The sequence below is a fragment of the Nematolebias whitei genome, chromosome 14, assembly GCF_014905685.2.
Source record: "Nematolebias whitei isolate Nwh7 chromosome 14, NemWhi1, whole genome shotgun sequence".
In the NCBI taxonomy this organism is placed as follows: Eukaryota; Metazoa; Chordata; class Actinopteri; order Cyprinodontiformes; family Rivulidae; genus Nematolebias; species Nematolebias whitei.
Window position 1 is genome coordinate 44,089,015 of NC_056511.1, and position 20,983 is coordinate 44,109,997.

Here is a 20,983-nt window from a genome sequence, read left to right on the forward strand (position 1 = left end):
AAGATAGAAAGGTGCTATATAAGTACAGTCCATTTACCATTTATGCACCATGGGGAAAGTGAGCGGCCCTGTCTTTGTGTGAGAAAAAAAAAGGATAAAGTTAAAAGAAAAATCTAATGTGGTCTGCAAAACAAACATTTCTGTTTTATTTTGACAATATAATAAATTTGTACAGTGCCAATGAATCAATTAAAACGTTGAATTATTTTATAATTCACTGCTGAAAAACCACATCTGTGAACTCTCCTTGAAAAAATATAATGTTCACAGTTTTTAGAAAAGAATCCTCCCTTTCTAGTCCTAAGATGCTGTGAGGATATATTTTTCTTCATTACATACTGTCCTGCTGTGTGTGGAGCATTTTGTGAAGTGAGAACAATTGAAAGTTGAAGCAGGTTAGAGTCTGTTTCAGGCAGCAGGATGACCTAAATTTTACAGCGATTAGATGTTGGATAGGAAGGAGAGAAATATATATTTTTGTTCCTATATATGATACAATATTTAAATTTGTCAGACATCTGAGTGTGCAGCATACCTGCCAACATTTGGTGGCAATGAAGGACAACTATAAGCAGCAGTGACACACAATGATCCTAGGGGGGTCAGGAGGCATGCTTCTCAGAAAATCTAAATTAAAAAAAATCCTTTCAAAACTATTTATTTTCCATCTATTGAAAGTGTATTTTACAAATTTCCTAAGTTTAATAAAACAACATAAGATCAGTATATTAAATATCCTGATGCATAAACCAGCCACTAGGGAGCACAATCCAGTGTATCTCTTGTGCCGGTCCCAAGCCTGGGTAAATGGTGAGGGTTGTGTCAGGAATGGCATCCGATGTAAAACACTTTTGCCAAAACCAAAATGCGAGTTCATCAAAGCAAAACCATACCGGATCGGTCGAGGCCCGGGTTAGCAATGACCGCCACCGGTGCTGTTGACAAACAGGGTGCCAGTGGAAATTGTGCTACTGTTAGACGAAGACCACGAGGAGGGAAACATGTCAGGAGACAGAGGGAGAAGAGGAAAGTGAAGAATGTAGGACTGACGGTTGCAACTCTAAATGTGGGGACAAGGACAGGCAAAGGTAGGGAGCTGGCTGACATGATGCTGAGAAGGAAGGTAGATGTTTTATGTGTATTTGAAAGAAGAGGAAGGAAAGTCAGCCGTAGTAAGACAGAGTACATGTGTGTAAATGAGAGGGAGGCTGGTGGAACAGTGAGGCTACAAGGAGCAGAGGTCACAAAGGTGCAGGACTTCAAGTACTTGGGGTCCACTGTCCAAGAAAATGGGGAATGTGGTAAAGAGGTGAAAAAGAGAGTCCAGGCAGGATGGAGTGGATGGAGAAAAGTTTCAGGAGTGATGGTGGTGGTGCAGTTGATAGAGCTGCCACCTCTCAACGAGCAGGTCACCCCAGTCCAAATCCCAGCTGGGAGCCTTTCTGGGTGGAGTTTCATGTTCTCTCTGTGCATGTGTGGGTTTTCTCCGGGTACTCCAGTTTCCTCCCACAGACCAAAACATGCATGTTAGACTCACTGGTAACTCTAAATTGTCTCTAGGTGAAAGAGTGAATGGTTGTTTGTCTCATTTGTCTCTATGTGTCCCTGTGATGGACTGGAGACCTGTCCAGGGTGTCCCCCGCCTCTCGCACAGTGACTGCTGGACATGGGCACCAGTGACCCCTGTGACCTGAAAAGGAAGAAGTGAGTAAATATGATGGATGGAAGTCTGATTGGGGATGTGTGCAGGAGGAACAGTAAAGACCTGGTGCTGCTGCCGACAGCTTCAAAATAAAAAAATAAAAACTTCAAAGTAACAGTTAAAACATTACAAGATGACTGCTTGCCTCACTTGATATTTCTGCTCTGCTAATGTTAATGGTGGAGAACAGAGAGAATTAGGCAGCATAAGATTTTAGTTATTTACTGTATTTCTTGAATTCTGTTCTTGTAGATTTGACTTTTTTTAAATCATCTCCGTGGCTGAGAAAGCAATCGACAGGCAGAGGTGAAGGAGCAGATCCAGCTTTTCTCTGGACGCACTTCCCAGAATCCCTCACTTTTGACTGCGGGGGTCATAAAAGCAGCTCCTGGATCGACGAGATGAAGAGGAGAATACCAAACAGGAGAGGTTTTCCTCTCCGGGAGGAGGTCCCTGGAGACGTAATGTGGACGGGTAGCGGGGGTGTGGGGTGGGGTTGCTTACTACCATCTGGAAGACTGCAAACGCTCCAATTAACCCATTAAGCCTCACCGTCTTAAACCTGGCAACACGTCTCCATGGCAACAGCTCCATTCAGGGACCAATCGCAGGGAAAAGGAAGAAGAAGAAGAAGGAGGAAGTAGTTTTGCTCCAAGGCACAAACACAACATGTCTTTAATATTCGTCATATTCAGATGTGCTGTTGGAGATATTTTATGTTGCCATGTCCACCGACTCTCCAAAGGACTGTTTGGGTTGTAGTTTGGAAATAAATCTGCTTTGGACAATGGTAGTTTAAAAAAAGAGCAGGTGTTTTATTATTCACGAGCCTCACACTGATGCAGACGACTCAGCTGCGTGAGAACAAAAACAACTGTCTGGGGACAGATTTCTGACTTCATGCATTCAGCTCTCGGGATTAGAGCTGATTTATTCTGAAAAGATGCACTCTGTAACAGCTGTAATTATTATTATTATTTTTAATACATCATTTCCCCACAGACCTTCCTGTCTGTCTCCAGAAATCCACCTACTAAACAAGAAGGCCTATACATCTAACTGTAATAGTTGTATAGGTGTGTGTGTATGAGCAGGGATTGCCAAAGACTTTCTCTCAGGCAGGTCATATCTAATTAAACACCCAGTCTGTGTTTTATGGACCCCACTGAACCCCCTGTGGAGGTGTAATGGATGTGAGCTTTGCTGAGACCAGAGGTTCTGATGGCTCCGAATGATCGAGCTCTCGCTTGTAATTGAGTTCATGTCTCTTGTTTGTGGAGTATATCTTATTTCTCTCATGGTTAACATGAGGTGCAGAGTCTTTTTATGCCCACTGCCCAAAGTCGAAGGTGGATGATGAAGGTTGACTTGTTTGAATGTGTGTAATTATTTTTATGTTACCAAAATATGTCAAGAACCACTGGGTAAGATTTGATGAAACCTGCAGGAAGTAATCCATGGAAGTATGTCTACACTTGGTGTCATAGCCAACTGACCTTAAAATAGAAACGCGCCTCTAACTCGGTCCACGTCACAGATAAAACAAACACATCACTTCCACAGTTTGCAATTGCTCATAATGTCGTTTAAAAGCAAACAAAAGGATCAGATTTGTCTCTTCTCATCAAAATATGTAAACCTCTGGCAGCTGATGTGCTTTTCTTTTTGGAATGAAGGATCTTGGTTTGCCGATGATTATTATGGGTTTGAAATGGCGTGAAAATGTATCATCAAGCTATCCTGATGCATGCTCAATAATCCAGGTAGAAAAATCTAAAAAAGTTAAGTCTGCTCCTCAGGACATTCAAAAAACAAACAAAAAAAATGTAGAAACGTTTCGTCTCTCATCCAAAAGACTTCTTCAGTCCCAGGTGCTGTATTCAGCTCAGTCTTATAAATATCCCAGTGACTTTTAAACCTCAAAATACATTAAAGACCGGTTCATCCCAAAGATCCAGTCCCCCGGCACAAACAGAGTAATATTGTGTATGTTGTTCAGTGTCAGGAGGGTGATCAGTCTTACATCAGGGAAACTAAACAGCCACTGGCCAAAAGGATGGACCAGCACAAAAGATCAACATCATCAGGCCAGGACTCTGCGGTCTACACTCATCTCCAGGTCAGAGGTCACTCTTTCAGGGATGAAGATGTTCACATCCTGGACAGAGAGGAACGATGGTTTGAGAGAGGAGTAAAGGAGGCCATCTTTGTGAAAAGAAACCGTCCATCATTAAACAGGGGCGGAGCCTCCGTGTTCAATTGTCCCCCTCTTACAATGCTGTGATTGCTAGTATCACTCAGCCCTCTGTGAACAGTAAACAGCCATCAGGTGCTAATGATCCATTGTTAGGCTGATGGTCCTTCTTGAGCATGTGATCAGTTGGTTCTGGTTGTCAGCAGCAAACTGGTTGATCCACTCTGAGAAGGTACTATTTAAGAGACTGAGCTGAATACAGCACCTCAGACTGAAGAAGTCTTTCGGATGAGAGACGAAACGTTTCTATATTTTTTGTTTTGTTTTGTTTTTGAATGTCCAGAGGACCAGACTTAACTTTTTTAGGTATCATCAAGCTGAGTGTTTCCTTGTTCTTTTCTCTGTCTCTCAGAGCTCAGGTGTTAAAATCCCAATAATCTTCACCTGCAGGGCAAAGAATTATAAAACCTAACATCTAAACCAGAACCTATGTTTAGTGTCCCACAACCACTGGGTGTGACAGTGTAAAGGTTGAATCAGCTCCACCAGGGCCTTTGTCTATAATTCCTAGCTTATACCTAACTGTGGATGTTGTGGTAAATTTGAAAGATGCTTTGATGAGACGCTATTTTAAGAAAAGTCAGCAATTTTTTGTTGTTTTTACAGATGTACAGCAAGTATAAAATCAGTTTTTATCTAATCAAGATGTTATGGATATTACATGGATATTTCTGCCAAAATGGTTTTGTAATGAGAAATGGAGGTGGTTTAGCTGTATTTGAATCAACTGTTTACTTGTCAGCCTGGTCAGATTTAAAAATGATTCTTCCTAATTATGGTGGTCCAAAGAGCTATCTACAACAAGTAACAAAGGATAATCTTGTGCTTTTTAAACAGATGCTCTGTGTCAAAGAATTTTGGTCAAAGGTTATGGATGTTTGTTTTTTTTTACAAATAGGATGGCTAAAAAAAAAGAAAGGTAACAAAAACAGCTAGATTCTAAGGAGAATGTAGAAAACTAAAAACAGGAACATGTCAGCATTGGTCCCTGCCAGGAGTCCAACAGATTCTTAAAGCCACTTAGAGAGGTCAAGGTCGAGAGCTTCAGATCTTTTTGCAAGATATTCCAGGAAACAGGAGCGGAGTAGGAGAAGGTCCTTTTACCAAGTTCAGTCCTCATTGAGGGAACACTGCAGGTAATAATGTCCTGAGAGCGCACTCCGTAGCTGCACTCACACAGAGACATGTAGGAGGAGATGTATGAAGGCAGCAGACCAAGAAGTGATTTAAAGATGAAAATGTACCAGTAAGAGAGTCTGCGTGTAGTTAATGATGTCCAGTTAACCAGAGAATACAGGGTGCAGTGGTGGGTACGATAATCACAGCCAGTTATGAATCTTAGTGCAGCATGATAGACAGCATCCAACATCTGCAGGGTTCTTGTAGGAGCGTTCATGTAAATAATGTCACCATAATCAATGGAGGGAAGGAAAGTCACAGATACAAGGCGTTTTCTAGCATTCAGGGTTAGACAGGATCTGTTTCTGAAAAAGAAACCCAGTTTAACTTTCAGTTTCTTTACCAAGTTTCCCACATGGAGCTTGAAAGAGAGACGTGAGTCGACCAAGATACCCAAATATTTATAGGAATCAACAAACTCAATGGGGAGACCATTTGAGGATAAAATCGGAGGAAGAACTGCTGGGACCAACTTCCTACTTGAAAAAAGCATCCCTTTGGTTTTGTCAGCATTTAGGACAAGTTTGAGGTGGAACAAATCAGTCTGGGTGATGTTGAATGCAGATTTCAAAAGCTGGAAAGCCTTTTCAACTGTTTTAGCTCGACAATAAACAACTGTGTTGTCAGCGTAGAAATGTATGGATGGGAGTGGGGAGTGGTGGCGCAGAGGTTAGAGAGGTGGGCTTGTGATCCGAAGATTGCCGGTTCACGCCCCGGCCCCGACAACATCAAAAATTGTGGGTGGGGTAGGTGAAACACCCACACTTGCCCCCACCCTCATTCGCCCCACTCTGGGCCCATGAGCAAGGCCCTTAACCCCCACCATGTGCTCCCTAAACAGGTCTCTCTTGAAAATGAGTTCTCGTGGCTCAATGAGACTAACCTGGATAAATAAAGGCTAAATTAAAAAATTAAATTAAAAAAATTAGGGATGTTTTACCTACATTATGTATATAGATTGTAAAGAGGGTGGGTCCTAAGACTGAGCCTTGTGGTACACCATTGTTGACTGTTAAATAACTGGAGGAACCATTATGTTGAACACATTGCCTCCGGTCTGAGAGATAGTTAGAGAACCAACCAATGGTGTGATCTGAGAAACCGATTTCTGAGAGTTTATGACACAAGATGTTCTGATCCACAGTGTCAAAATCTTTAGACAGGCCTAAGAAAAGTGCAGCACAATAATCTTTAGCATCCAGTGCTTCAACAACGTCATTAAGAACCTTCAGTGAAGCAGTGGTTGTGCTGTGTTGTTTCCTGAAACCAGATTGATGTGGAGGTAAGATGTTAAATGAGTCCAGGTAATTTTTGATTTGAGAGTTTATCAGTTTTTCTAGAACCTTGGCTAAAATGCAGAGTTTAGAGATTGGTCCATAGTTGTTCAGTGAGGTGGGGTCACCTCCCTTCAGCAAAGGAAGAACAAAGGCTGTTTTCCAAACATCTGGAATGGAGTTTTGGTTTATGGAGAGATTGAAGATGTGGGTCACAGGGACTGTGATGATATGAGCAGCCAGCCTTAAGAAATAAGGTGGAAGTTCATCTGGACCTGCAGATGTTTTAGGATCATAATGTTGATGAATATAACTGACAACTAATGAAAACCCCAAATTCAGTATCTCAGAAAATTAGAATATTACTTAAGACCAATAAAAAAGTAAAAGCATGAACATGAAAAGTATGAGCATGTTCAGCATCAATACGTAGTTGTTGCTCCTTTTGCCTGGATTACTGCAGCAATGTGACGTGGCGTGGAGTCAATCAGCCTGTGTCTCTGCTCAGGTGTTATGAGAGTCCAGGTTGCTCAGATAGTGGCCTTCAGCTCTTCTGAATTGTTGGCTCTGGTGTATCACATCTTCCTCTTCACAATACCCTATAGATTTTCTATGGGGTATTTCTCCAGTCTCTCATACTTTAGTTTCCAAAGGAAATGCAACATTTACTTTCATCAGAAAACATAACTTTGGACCACTCAGCAGTAGTCCAGTCCTTTTTGTCTTTAGCCCAGGCAAGATGCTTCTGACGCTGTCTCTTGTTTAAGAGTGGCTTGACACAAGGAATGCAACAGCTGAAACACATGTCTTGCATATGTCTGTGCATGGTGGTTCTTGAAGCACTCCAGCTACAGTCCACTCTTTGTGAATCTACCCCACATTTTGTTTCACCATCCTCTCCAGGGTGCAGTTATCCCTGTTGCTTGTACACTTTTTTCTACCACATCATTTCTGTCCCTTCGTCTCTCTATTAATGTGCTTGGACACAGAGCTCTGTGAACAGCCAGCCTCTTTAGCAATGACCTTTTGTGTCTTGTGCAAGGTGTCAATGGTCGTCTTTTGGAGAACTTCAAGTCGGCAGTATTCCCCATGATTGTGTAGCTACAGAACTAGACTGAGACCATTTAAAGGCCTTTGTAAGTGTTTTGAGTGAAATAGCTGATTAGCGTGTGGCACCAGGTGTCTTCAATTTTGAACATTTTCACAATATTCTAATTTTCTGAAATACTGAATTTGGGGATTTCATTAGTTGTCAGTTATAATCATCAACATTAAAAAAAAAAAAGTTGAAATATATCAGTCTGCATGCAATGAATGAATATAATATACACGTTTCACTTTTTGAATGGAATTACTGAAATAAATCAACTTTTTCATAATATTCTAATTTTATGACCAGCACCTGTCTTGCCAAAAAGTACCGGTATAGTTTTTTCCACTGATTGGGGTGGCTGAAGGTAAATCTTGATGACCAAGGCCACCATTGGCCTCCCTTTGGCTCCGCCACTGCACCTGGTTGTAATTAAAATTGCTCCCTCTACTCGTCAAGGTCTGTCACTCTGTGGACAAACAAACAAAACTCAAACAAATTTTTTAAAATCTTTTTGTACAGTGTAACTATACTCACTTGAATATCTTAACACCTAAAACATAAAGGTTTACTTGCATACCCTGTTCAGTTCCAGTCAGAAAAACACTCATCTCTAAGACTACAAACATTAACTATTTAAATCCTTAAGCGAAAGGGGACATCGGCGAATTGCTTGCTCAGGCTTAATAAACATTGCTTTGTCAAAAACAAAATATTGGTGTAAAAAAACTCTACATTAGCTGAGAGTAAACCTCTACAAAAATCACTGAAACAATATTTTAAAGAAAAATATAAATGTCTGTTTTTTAAAAATTCTGTGCATATGAACAAAAGAAAGGATTAGATTAAGCAAATTTTCTGTTACATCAAGAGCGACTGACATTGGTATAATTTGAGAAAATAAATTAATATGCAAGACAAACATTATTAGTTTACAGTATTCTCTCGTTATTTCCCTCCTCTGATATGAATTCTCAGAGTCTGGGCTCATCAGGCCTCAAAACCTTTGTCTACAAATGACAAAAGTTACAGTACTGTATGGTAATTATGCTTTTTATTCAGACTAAAGGTGATAAATGTACATTTTCTTAAATTATTAAGCACTTCTTGGTTTGGCCTTGGTACTAATGATGACATTTACTTTTAAAGAAACAGCATAAAATGAGAAAACGATGTAGCACCTTTGTGATAAACCACGAGTTGAACTGCTGGAATCTTTGAGCCGAGACGGTTTCATACATGCGTTCCTGTGGGGCTCACCTCATGACCCAACTCAAACACTAGATATGTACGGTGCAGAGCATCACTCCCTGCAGAAACACTAGTTGGCTTGTCCAAGTGAGCGGGACTAATCAGTCTGGTTCCCATCTAGGTCGAAGCGTACGACACCGCCGCTCCTCCGAGGCTCGCTTCGCTCCAGCTGTGGTCCTCCTCCTCCAGCAGCACCCTGGGAATGATGATGACTGGGTCGGAGAACCTCGTCTTTAGAATCTCTAGGAGGCAGTACATGGTTTAGATACCAGAGAAAAACACAGAAAGAGAGACACGTGATAAGACATTTTCCTCAGACAAAGCACAAGCTCTTGGACTGAAGCACCTCGTGAGCGCTCGTTTCAGGGAAACTCACAGCTCAAGCTCAAAATACAGTCATGGGGAAAAGAAAGTACGTCCTTTTGCAGATTTAACTTCTAAAATTATTCAAATCTAAGCTCAAGTGTACAAAAACACAGATCCCACCAGCTATTATGAAGACAAAATAGAAAAGTTAGTGTGAAAATCTAAGTCCACCCTTACTGCTTCCATTGTATTTAGGAAGGAAAATATCAGCCAGGAGCTGCTGATCAAATGTGTTGATTAACTTCTCATTATCAGTGATCATCTCTATAAAAGCAGGAGTTTCACCAGATTGCTGCTCTGGAGCACATAACACAGAGCGGACGAGAAAAGACATCACCGATGAGAAGCCACTGTTGCTGCCCTTCAGTCTTTGGAGGGTTAAAGGTCATTTCCAAACTATTCCGTGTCCATTATTCCACAGAGAAAGACAAAATGACTACAACTCTTCCAGGTGTGGATGGTTCTTAGAGTTCATCCTGAGGTCAATGATCAGAAACGTGGAAAGAAAAACAAAACAAAGACTCCCATCTCTGACTCTACAGGCCTCAGGGTAGCAGGTAAAGATAAAAGTTTATGACAATGAAGTATTACAAATGTGACTGAACAAGTATGGCTTGTCTAAAAGGATTGCATGAAAAGCCTCTTCCTGTGATGGTCAGTGGCCCCCGCTAACCCCTCATCTGCTCATGTCTCTGCTTCTTATGCCACGTTTCTGTCCATCCTGACATACTCCGGCCTTCATGCTCTGTGTTCTCCTGCCCATGTCACCTGCCCCCTCCTGCCATAGTTTCTGTTTCCCTGCTTTATTTTGCTTATCACCCATCTCTCAGCCCAAGCCTGCTCCTGTCACTCCATGCCATGCGTCCCTTGCTCCTCCACAGCAATCAGCCCTGATTCCACGCACCTGTTATCTACACTATTTAAGCTCTAGTCACTCACTTCCTTGTTGCTGAATTATTAAACCTTCCACGGTCCCTGATTTTGAAGCCATCCATAGTTTCTCGCCACAGCCTTGTGTATCCTTGCCTGGTTTCGACCCCTCGCCTGTGACACAGATTCTTCGCCTTGCCTGCCCCTCTTCAGGTCTGGATTTCTGCATTCTGACTACGGTACCGACTCTTCCTCCTCTACAACTACACTTCACGGATCACGTCTTGGCTCCGGCTTCTGCTCTCTGCCTTCCTGTTCATGACCCCTGCTTCGACAACCGGACCCCGTTTTTGGATTCGCTCTCCACGGACCACATACAGCACCAGTTTGCTCTGCAGCTGCTCCGCCAGTGACATCATCGCTGCCACGCTGACGGGTGACTCTCTCCCTCCAGCATGCGAGGACCTGATAACTCAGCAGATCCTGACTCCTCTGTCCAGCAGCAAAAATAATAAAAACTGTCCTTTTGCACTCCTGTGTCTGGCTTATTTGAATCCAAACCCCGGTCATGACACCTTTCCTCCAAAATGAGCAAAACAGCACAACATGGATTTACAGAATTGCATTTAATGAGCCAAGCCCATTAAAGATGAGAAGCTCATTCAGAAGCTAGGACTTCTGAAACAATGTCCTTTGGACAGATGAGACCGACATAAAGATGTTTGCCAATAATGCCACGTGTGGCAAAAAATAAACCAAGCTTATCAGCGCTGGTACCTCATATCATGTGTGAAGCACAACAGTGGAGGAATGATGATTTGGGCTTATTTTACAGCCATAGAACCATTGTGTTGACCATGAACTCCTCTGTAGATCAGAGGATTCTAGAGTCAAATGTGAGGACATCTGTCTGACAGATGAAGCTTGGACCAAACTGGGTCATGATGAGAACCGTGATCCCAAACACAGCAGGTAATCTACAGCAAAACAGCTAAAAATGAGAAGAATCAAGAATCAAGCCCAAGTCCTGGCCTCCACCTGACTGAAATGTTGTGGCGAGACCTTTCTGCTAAATATCTACAAACATCAATAAACTTAGATTGTTAGTAAAAAGAATGGGCCAAACTTTTCCTCATGCTAAAAACAAATAAAGTCCTCCAGGAAACAAATACTTTTTGCTGCTGTGTTTCTACAAATCGTCTGGGGTTAACGTCATTTTTCACACACAGCTTTGACATTTTTGTTTTTTGGTTAATTAAGGCACAGTCTGTGTCTTAGTACACTCAAGATAAGAACAAGTTCAGGACCTATTAAAGACCAGATGCTTTGGAATATCTTCCTTTCAGTTCTAGGTTTTATTTTTGTATCAGGACCCATGACTATATCTATATTAAATTTACAAGGTGTGGGCTATTAAACATCGACAAAAATCAGTCGATAAACAATGAGGGTCTCGGGATGTGCTTTAAAAATTAAGCTTTAAGATGCATTGCAACAATGAAATAACAAAATCACATTTGATGTTATTAAATTAAGGAGAAAATCAATTACATCATCTGCATGCACTTACAACGTCCTCTGAAACGTCTTTTTCCAAGGTGGCGTTGCTTCCCTCATTCCATTCATACTCACCCTCGATCTTACATCCATGCGTTACACTCATCACATGTTTTAGACAGAGGGCGAGAGCACTACGTGAAACTGAAAGTCAGATTGCAGGTCCAACAGAAAACAGTGGCAGCATGCTCTACAAACAGATTTAAAATGAGAAAATTGACAACAAAAAAGATATGTCCACATAAAACTAAACCTTCATCTAAGATGCAAAATGCGTTCCTTTATACATGCACCAAGGAGAGGCAAGATCTTACTGGGCTGCAATGGTGGGACACTATCAGTGACTTACAACTGCAAGAAAATACAAGTTTACCAGTGCAGTCGCACTGAATTGAGTGAAAGTGGACTATTTTTAAAAATTGCATCTTATTTTTGTGTGCATGACTTAAAAATAGGGATGCACGATATTATCGGCATGTATCGGACGATATTAGCGATAAAGTTAAATATTGGACATCAGCCATTCCATCAAAAAAACTCACCGATATGAAAGGCTTCTAAATAAGTTATTTCTGATATCGGCCAAAAATCCAATATCATTTATCCCTACTTAAAAACAATAATCTAGGCCTAACATATTATTTGTTCCCCCTCTGCCCACACCATACCTGACTCAGACTGACACTTTTGCAGTCACCTCCATGTTTATGATTTATTCTACTGGAATACACTTTTGGAATAACAGCTGGTGGATTTGGACTGGTTGTTTATTAATTACCGTTTATCTTTAGTGTGGTTTTTAGACTTAGAACATTTGCGTCAGGTGTTTCCTGTCAGAGGAGAGTTCTCGTGCAGGAGTTAAAATCCAGCTGTCGAGCTCTTGACATGATGCGGGTTTGAGACGTCTACAATGTCTTTGGGACTATTTTAAGAATTTGTCTTTTGAAGATGTTCATAATTCAAGTGACATGATTGCGTGCCTCTGTGAAAACATTTTAAAACTGTGAACAGTTCTAGACATTTTGGAGAATCCAATAATGCTCAGTCAGGTCATCTGGACAGTTTTTTTGTGGAAAGACGTTTTGCCCTCCATCCAGAGGGCTTCATCAGTCTGAGGAATCCCAAGTAAACTGTTTCGCCACCAAGCAGTAAACTCCTTTACAAGACCAACCAGTTTGCTGGTGATAAGATGGTATCTGGGGGCTGTCCTGTCCCCCATTGACTCCTCCCAGGAGGAGGAGTTTACTTGGGACTCCTCAGACTGATGAAACCCTCCAGATAGAGGGCGAAACATCATTCCACAAAAAAAGAAACAGTCCAGATGACCTGACTGATCATTATTGGATTTTGTACCTGGATGATTGAGCATGAACTTTGGCATTTTGGTGAATCCTTTGTAAATGCCACTCACCAGCATCTGCAGCCCAGTCAGATTATGGCATTACAGCTGCAGCTGTTCCAGGCATGGCAGAACTTTAGGCTTCCTTTAGAGGCCACCTTAAAGAAGTGCACATGTATTGCATGACAGCAGGCAGACCCCTTCCCCTTCCACTCTAGTGTCCATATGGAAGAGAAATACCAAAAGGAGCTGACCCAGAACAATGTGGTGGTGTGCCAAAGGAAAAAAAAAGTGCCACTGTGGTCGAAAACAGAAGCAAGTCCATGAGCTGGTATGAATGAGAATGAGGCGTTGCTGTGTTTGGCTTTCTGGCTCCTGTGATGGGGATTACCTGGGATCGGGAAGTGCACAGCCCCACAGGTGTTGTTTAAGAGTCTGCACCCAGCCAATGTCTCGGATTGGCTGGCAGAGTTGTATGTAGTGGTACTGTTTTAGCACAACCCTTCAAATGAATCAGAATGTCACTCATTAGCATCGCACGAACTGAACACAGCATCATCCAAATGTGAAATCATTTCAAATATACTGGAGAACAACTTTAACATCAAACATTTGTGTTTTCTGTAGGTTTTTTTATGTATTTGTCTAACTAGAAGCTGAAGAAGCACATGACATTTTATTCTGGAACGAGTGTCCAGGCATCTTTTGACGCACATGTTGCTCCATAAACTGGATGAGTTCTCGGAATATATTTAGACACGATGCAAAAATGATATATTCTGCAGTTCTCATGTGAGGGCAACATGCGCAGATTGGAAAAGATGTCCCGACGGCTCACGTCAGAATGCGATGAAATCTTGAATAAGCATAGAGGTCGTGAGAGCGACATTCTCTTCCACGTGGAAAGAGTTTGAAAAAATAAAACGATGTCCGTCACAAAGACAAAAGACAGGGACAGAGGAAACGCTGACAGACACCTGCAACCAGCTAACCTCTTAACAAAAACAAAAAAGCAAAGAAGACATGGCTTTTTATGCTTTTTGTATTTATTTGTAATATTTCATTAAATATGATCAAGCAGGCAGAACACAAGCACGTCACATTATTGTAGTCTAAAACAAAACCATACTTTCTATTCTTTGTTTGCCTTATTATTACATATAGATAGCACCAGGTGCGTAGTGTACGAATTTACATTAACTGTCCCCTTAAAGCCCCCTCCCTTGTGTTACATGACAAGGTGCCCCCACCTCCCTCCACCACCACCAATCAAAGGCTGCAAAATGCTAATGAGTTGAGTCTTTGTCCTCGATGGGGTTTGCGTTCAGCTTGGATGGTTATGGTGGTGGTGATGGTTGCTGAACACAAAGACACAGAAACACAGCTGTCACTCATCATGACTGAAGGGAAAGACGCTAAGCAGCAGAACAACTGTGAAGTGAGTCGGTGCGAAACGAGAAAAACAAAGAGTCCTCTAACTAAAACACGACAACTCAGAAGGTCTCAGTCCGCAAATATCCAGGCAAGTCTAAGACAGAAGAGACGATATGAAAGCAGAACCAGAGGAACAAATAAGCAGTTGTTTTGTGGTTCAAAGCTTGTTTTAGGTCTAAAATGTCTGTTGCTCAAAAGTATCATGTCAGGGATTTTTGGTCAAGGTTTCTGGATGTTTTTTAACTACTATGGCTGAGAATAACTGCCCATGAACCATGTGTTTGAGTTAGCAGAGAGCTCTTTTCTCTCTCAGAGAGAGATGAGGATCCTGCATGTGCAGCTGGATGGCCAAGGACACCAGGCTTCCTGTGAGCTGCTGATAAGTGTATAAAAACAAAGCTCGCACACTGCCCGTGACATATTCTCATGACTGGGCTCCATGCACGTACACGTGAACTTCTGTACATCCGTGTAAGCTGTGGTGAACATCTGCCCTTGCAAGTAAAACCGGTTCAAATCTTCTCACGTCCTCAATGTAACACCATCCTGTTGAGCTGAGTAAGGGTTGTGCTGTTCTCAATTAACATCAGCAATCAAACAGAAGATCAAGGCAGGTCAACATTAAAATGTGTTTTTAAACAGCTATAACTAGAGATGCACAATATTGGATTTTTGGCCGATAACCGATAAGCCAATATGTTAAAAACTTATTTGGTCGATAACCAATACCAATACAAATATTTCCCCCCCCTAGACCTACTTACAGAGAATACATAACTTTCTCTGTTGTGGAATTAAAATACTATATTATTCTGCACGGTCTTTGTCAGTTTGGCCTGCAACCAAATGCAGATGCCAAAAAGGGGGGCTGAAAATTATGTAACACTTTAACTTGGATTATGTTTAATGTCAAATTTATTCATGACATTTACTCTCTCTAACACAATGACAACACTTGAACAGTGAAAATTTGTACATTTTCAAACATCTAAACTCAATGGCCACCTTTTATATCGGTGAGTTATTTTGATGGACTGGCCGATGTCCGATATTTAACTTTATCACTAATATTGTCTGATACCATGCCGATAATATTGTGCATCCCTAGTTATAAGTGTATGAAAACAGCATAATAAAACTCCTGGAATATGGTTATAGTGTTTAGTTTTGGTGTGCCACCCCAAGATTATCAGTTGCCCCCATCTGGCCGCCCATTGATAAACTTTTTGGCAGCGCCCCTGTCCATATTCAGGCTGTTACTTGTTTTTTTGTTTTGTTTTGTTGTAGAGTAAACCAAAAGGATCCTCAGAAATAAAAACGTGTTCACCTAACAATAATTAGGGTTTACCACAACTATTTTCTGCATCCCTGAGGCACTCCTTTGTTCTCTGCATGTCAGCAGAATGTTCCCTTGACAACACAACCACATGCACCCATAGCTGCACCATGACCTGGCCTCCACCCTGGAACAACTCTGATCACATCAGGTTGCACTAAAAGGAGCTCATGCCTCACTAGCATGATGCATGATGGGTAACATGAATGTGCATGATTGTACCATGACCTTGTCACAATCTACAGAATTTTCCTACATGGGATGCTTCTGGACATCCACCTTTAGTTCCTGCCTTGAGGTGGAGGACACACCGTCTGCAACATGAGAAGATACAAGTAAAGGACTTTCCTGTGCAGAAGCCCGACCATGATAAGAGCAAGCTACTTTGTTTCCAAAGGGCAAATGAAGGATGGTTAGCATTGTGTGAAGTTGTTGGCTTGTGGAGGGTGTGGATTAGTCGATTCAGCTGGGTGTAGAGAGCGCATGACGAGGAGGCATGGCACCATCCTAGTGGAGCAACAGTGATGGAACTAACTTGACAAACGACTGCTCATCTGGAACTGAGATCTGTGCTTCAATCACCTGGTTCTGTCCTACCAGGTGATGCTGAAGGAGTGATCATGAGTTGTCTGCTATCGTTTCATGGCAGTCTAAACCCATTGGCTCTGGTCACCCTCTGCAGGGTGTACTGTACAACAAAAAGCCAAACCAAACTGCTCCTCCATCTCAACGATACAGACGGCTCAGTCTCGTGAGTAAAGACTGTTGGAGGTGATTACACTGAGTTTACAGTGTGTTGGAATACTCTGATTATGAGAAATGGTAAATGGACTGGACTTATACGGCGCCTTTCTATCTAATCAAAGATAGAATAGAAACAGATAGAAGCAAGACATGTTGCTACTCTGAAATAAAAAGGTAACAGCAGCAAGACGGCATGTTTCATAACTCGCTGAGTGCTCATCTGCTCACATACTGGTGTTTGATGAGACCAGTTGCTTCAATGGCAACAAATCAGGTGCTACAGAGTCCCGCTGTGTGAATGAGCTGAGCATGAAAGGAGCAGAATGAGAGAGCAGAGTGTATTTTTTAAGAATTACAGACAGACTGTAGCGTACAACAGGGCTCACAATGAAATACAAACATCACATTTACCAAAGCATTTATGGAAACACTGCCAAACACAGAGAGGTTCATAAACCAGAAAACATCAGCAGAGGGAACAGAACAGGTGGCTCATCATGAATAACCAAGCAGGACATTTATCAAAGATTGTTACATTTACTCCTCATTTTGGGGCAGAAATTTTATCCGAAGTGCCAAAAATGATGCCCTGTTAATTAAAAAACAAAAACAAAAAGGAATAGAGAAAAACTGAGACAAATCCTTGATAAAGTGCACAAAGCAATCTGTTCAGTTGATCCAAGCCAAACCCTTCAGACGTGCTTGAAAATGGGCCCATGCAACAAGAGTCCTCCATTGGTTGGCCAGGCAGCCAGTAGCCATGGCAACCTGAAGATGGAGGCGAGCAGAGTGGGAGAGGTGGGTGGCATCAAATGGCGGAGACAGGAGAGAGGATGCTTCCGCCCACTCCTACTATAGTGATGTAGTACAGAGTGAGACGGAAGGATGGCATGTTCAAACCCTGACATGGTAAACTCGTTTAAATGGAGCCCAGAGGTAGTGAGAAGACGAAGAAAAAGGATGTAACAGAAGAGTTGCTAAAGAAGAAACAAGAGACACACAAAGACGAGAACCTGGAACCAATTTTGCAGCCTCTGTGTTTGTTTCCCACGAAAAGAAAGAAAAGGAGAAGTCTAAATGATTTTTACTCTTTTGCCTCAGCCAGTTTGTTGTTGATCTCTTTACTTTTCTCCTTGTCCCCCACTGCTGGCCGGTTCTCGGGCTGGTTCTCTGACGTCGTCTTCTTGGAGCCCCTCAGCGTGGCACTTTGCTTATCTTTGGCTTTCCTCGCTGGTTTGCCCTGGCCTGCCGCTGTGGCTCCAGACTTTTTGGGTTTAGAGCGCGGGACACTATACCTGTCAACCTAAGAACGTCAGATAGCAAAGAAGTGATTCCTGAGCTGAAATAACTCGGTTATGATTCTGATCTCGGCACTAGAACAGGTTATCCAGGTTTGTCCTCACCTGTTTGCTGGATTCGATGTACGGCTCGCTGTACAGGCTGCGTATCCTCCTCCTCTCCTGAGCCTTGTTGTCACCAGGCTGCAGCGGAGCTAGTGCCTTGAAGGTGGCACTGTAGCTGGTCTCCAGGCTCGTCTTTCCATCAGGCGGCAGGTACTGAGACTTGGCCCGGATCATCTTTACTGGCTTCACGTCTCTGTAAGCCTTGAACTCAGTCCTATGAGAAAAACAAAGCAGGACATCGGCTGTAATAAAATATATAATTAGCCTAGTTAGTTCAATCAAAACAGAAATATTGATAACCACTTTTTTCAATATGTTGAATAAAAAATGATTCAAACCAGTTCATGATTTATCATTTCATGTATGAAATTTTGGGCTCAGCTGTTGAGCTGAGAAAACTCAATCTCCTTAATTTAAACGAGTCCATGACCTAAAACTTCTGCTCCTCTAATAAATTACATGGTAGTAAATGAGACTCGAGGCCTTCAACCCTGAAGCTGTTGTTTAACAATAAAGTTAATTTAGTGTTTTTAATAACAGTATCAAGCCTTAAGTATGGTTTTTAGGCCTGATATTTGGGGCTGTAGCCTTGGCTGTTTTCTTGGAGCTTCCCTTGTGAATGCCATTTGCAAACTAGTCGCCAACATTTGCAGCTGATACTAATTTTAGCTAACATTTGAAAATCGTGGGCAGTTTGCAAAATTTGATATTAGCATTAATAATGGTTGTAGGAGCTATTTAAGCTTTTTCGTTTTTGAAATAATTATGTTTAATTCCTTTAGGATTTCTTATTTTGTAATATACAGTAGTCCCTCACTACTTCGTGGTTCGTTTATCACTTTTTCAAAATCCGAGTGGACATGACAAACAATTGGCTGATTGATGGATGAGCCACACGACTGGCATGGCTTTTTTATTTAAAATAAATTATTTTAAAATATCGAGCACCTGCTGCACCTTTGTGCAGCCCACACTGCAGGATAAACTTCCTGCTGCAGCTGATCAGCTGTTTCTCCTGCAGAGTGGAGAAGTGGGCGTGGCCAAGAGCACTTGCAGGTGGCAAAGAACAGAGGAGGCAGGAGCTGAAATCATGACATTCTGTGTCTTTTAGAGCGTTTAGAGTTTAGAAACATTGGTTAGAATATTGCAAGAGTGTGGGAAGGATTTAAAACACCTTCATATATATAAACTATTACTTACTACTTGTACTAATATTCTTACTTTGTGGTTTTTCACTTAACGCGGGTCTTCAGGGTACGGATCCTCTACGATAAATGAGTGACTATTGTATTGTAAAAATAAAAAATGCTAGTATTTGAAGTAATTTTTGTTGCATTGATTATGAAGGATTGGTAAAAACCCATAAATAGGTGATCAGGTGTAGGACCAGCATGCAATGGGGTGGGCCTACGCTTTTTCACCAGAGCAGAGAAGGAACAGGAAGGACAAACGTTTGTTTGTCGCTTGATGAAAACAACAAAGGAAATAATCTTGGTTTGGACATTGAACTTCTTTTTTGCCTGCGTAGAAAAACAACACAGTTTCATATTCAATACTGATGCAGGTATCGAATCGGTGCATTTCTACTAAAATGTGAATTTGTCCACCACCGAGTTCGAGGATGGCACCGCGAGAAGCACCAACATTGCAGCCACAGCTCAAAGCAGCTACTTCAACAACTGAGATGCAGAACATGGCCCACTCAGACTCAATGTCCCCGCCTCAGCTGGGATGTGCTTAAAGCTCTCCTTAAAGACGTGTCAATTGAAGATCTTTCCACCAGGCGTTCCCAGCAAACCCTCACTACACGTTTGGGTCTACCGGGTCGGTCCGGCATCTTCATCCCCCATCTGATCCAACTCACTACCAGGTGGTGATCAGTTGACAGCTCTGCTCCTCTTCACCCGAGTGTCCAAAACAAACGGCTGCAAATCAGATGACGCGACTATGAAGTCAATCGTCGATCATTGATCCAGGGCATCCTGGTGCCAAGTGCACTTACGGACACCCTTATGCTCGAACATGGTGTTGGTGATGGACAAACCATGACTAGCACACAAGTTTATGACACTGAGCTCCTTCATTTTTCCTGTCCATGTGAGTCTTTGGAATCACTCTTTGTCTTGTCTGTCACCTACAACAAGTCTGCCTTGGGAGACCCTACCAGGGGCAATTTCAATTACCCCCGACAGCATCCTAGGATCATTCAGGCACGCAAACTCCTCCACCACAGTAAGGAGGACTAATATTAATAATAATTATAATAACTGGCAATTGTAGGTGGTACATTTAGGTGTGTTATATTTCATCTAGGGCAGCACGGTGGCTCAGCTGGTAGAGCTGTTGACTCTCAGTGAGAAGGTCACTGGTTCAAACCCCGGTCCAGGGGTCTTTCTGGGTGGAGTTTGCATGTTCTCTCCGTGCATGTGTGGGTTTTCTCCAGGTACTCCAGTTTCCTCCCACAGACCAAAAACATGCATGTTAGGCTGATTGTAACTCTAAATTGTCTCAAGGTGTGAGTGAGAGAATGTTCGTTTGTCTCTATGTGTCCCTGTGACGGACTGGAGACCTGTCCAGGGTGTCCCGCCTCTCGCACAGTGCTGGCTGGACATGAGCACCAGTGACCCCCATGACCCGAAAAGCCTGAAGACGGTAAAGATGATGGATGGATATTTCATCTAGAAACCCAATCTGTTCTGAGGCACGCAAATATGTTTTTAGCATTGTAATAAATTCCAATACACAGTAGGAAGTAAATCAGCTTTTGAAGCAGAAACTCTAGAGTTAAACCTGAAGTTTATCCAGTTAAGCCACTAAAAACTGAATTATTCAACAGGAAGTACTCAGAGCACAGTAAAGTAAAACCCAAGGTCAAAACTAAAACAAAGACACACTAAAAACTCTAAACCCTGCTCTCAGTGATCTTAACTTTACTGTAAATGTAAGTTCTCGTAGACTAAACATGACCAGAGGATAAAATATATTTCTGCCCCAACATAAAAACCATGATATGATTCTGCAGCGTGCTGACAGAGCCACGGCTGCCGAGGACTGACACCGCTTCCTGTAGCGCTGCAGAGGAGAGTCATTGCATAACAAGACTGAAGTCCATTTATAGTGTGTGTGTGTGTGTGTGTGTGTGTGTGTGTGTGTGTGTGTGTGTGTGTGTGTGTGTGTGTGTGTG

The 20,983-nt window shown here is 42.1% G+C and overlaps 2 protein-coding genes across 3 annotated transcripts in view; one reads left to right on the forward strand and one right to left on the reverse strand.

Moving 5' to 3' along the window:
* Nucleotides 1–20,983, forward strand: part of dgat2 (diacylglycerol O-acyltransferase 2) — a gene marked incomplete in the record, with an annotated part of 91,035 nt that overhangs the window by 13,376 nt on the left and 56,676 nt on the right.
* The window catches only part of map6a (microtubule-associated protein 6a), a 19,903-nt gene continuing 7,539 nt past the window's right edge, over nt 8,620–20,983 (reverse strand). Inside the window, exons 2-5 of one of the 2 annotated variants that reach the window (XM_037688143.1) lie at nt 17,800–18,013; nt 17,485–17,699; nt 13,274–13,384; nt 8,620–8,992 (exon numbers count right to left, since the gene is read on the reverse strand). In XM_037688143.1, coding sequence (XP_037544071.1) covers nt 8,848–8,992; nt 13,274–13,384; nt 17,485–17,699; nt 17,800–18,013 — 685 coding nt within the window. In that variant the 3' untranslated portion in view covers nt 8,620–8,847. The remainder of the gene's footprint in view (nt 8,993–13,273; nt 13,385–17,484; nt 17,700–17,799; nt 18,014–20,983) is intronic. The other variant, XM_037688144.1, reaches the window with a different exon arrangement.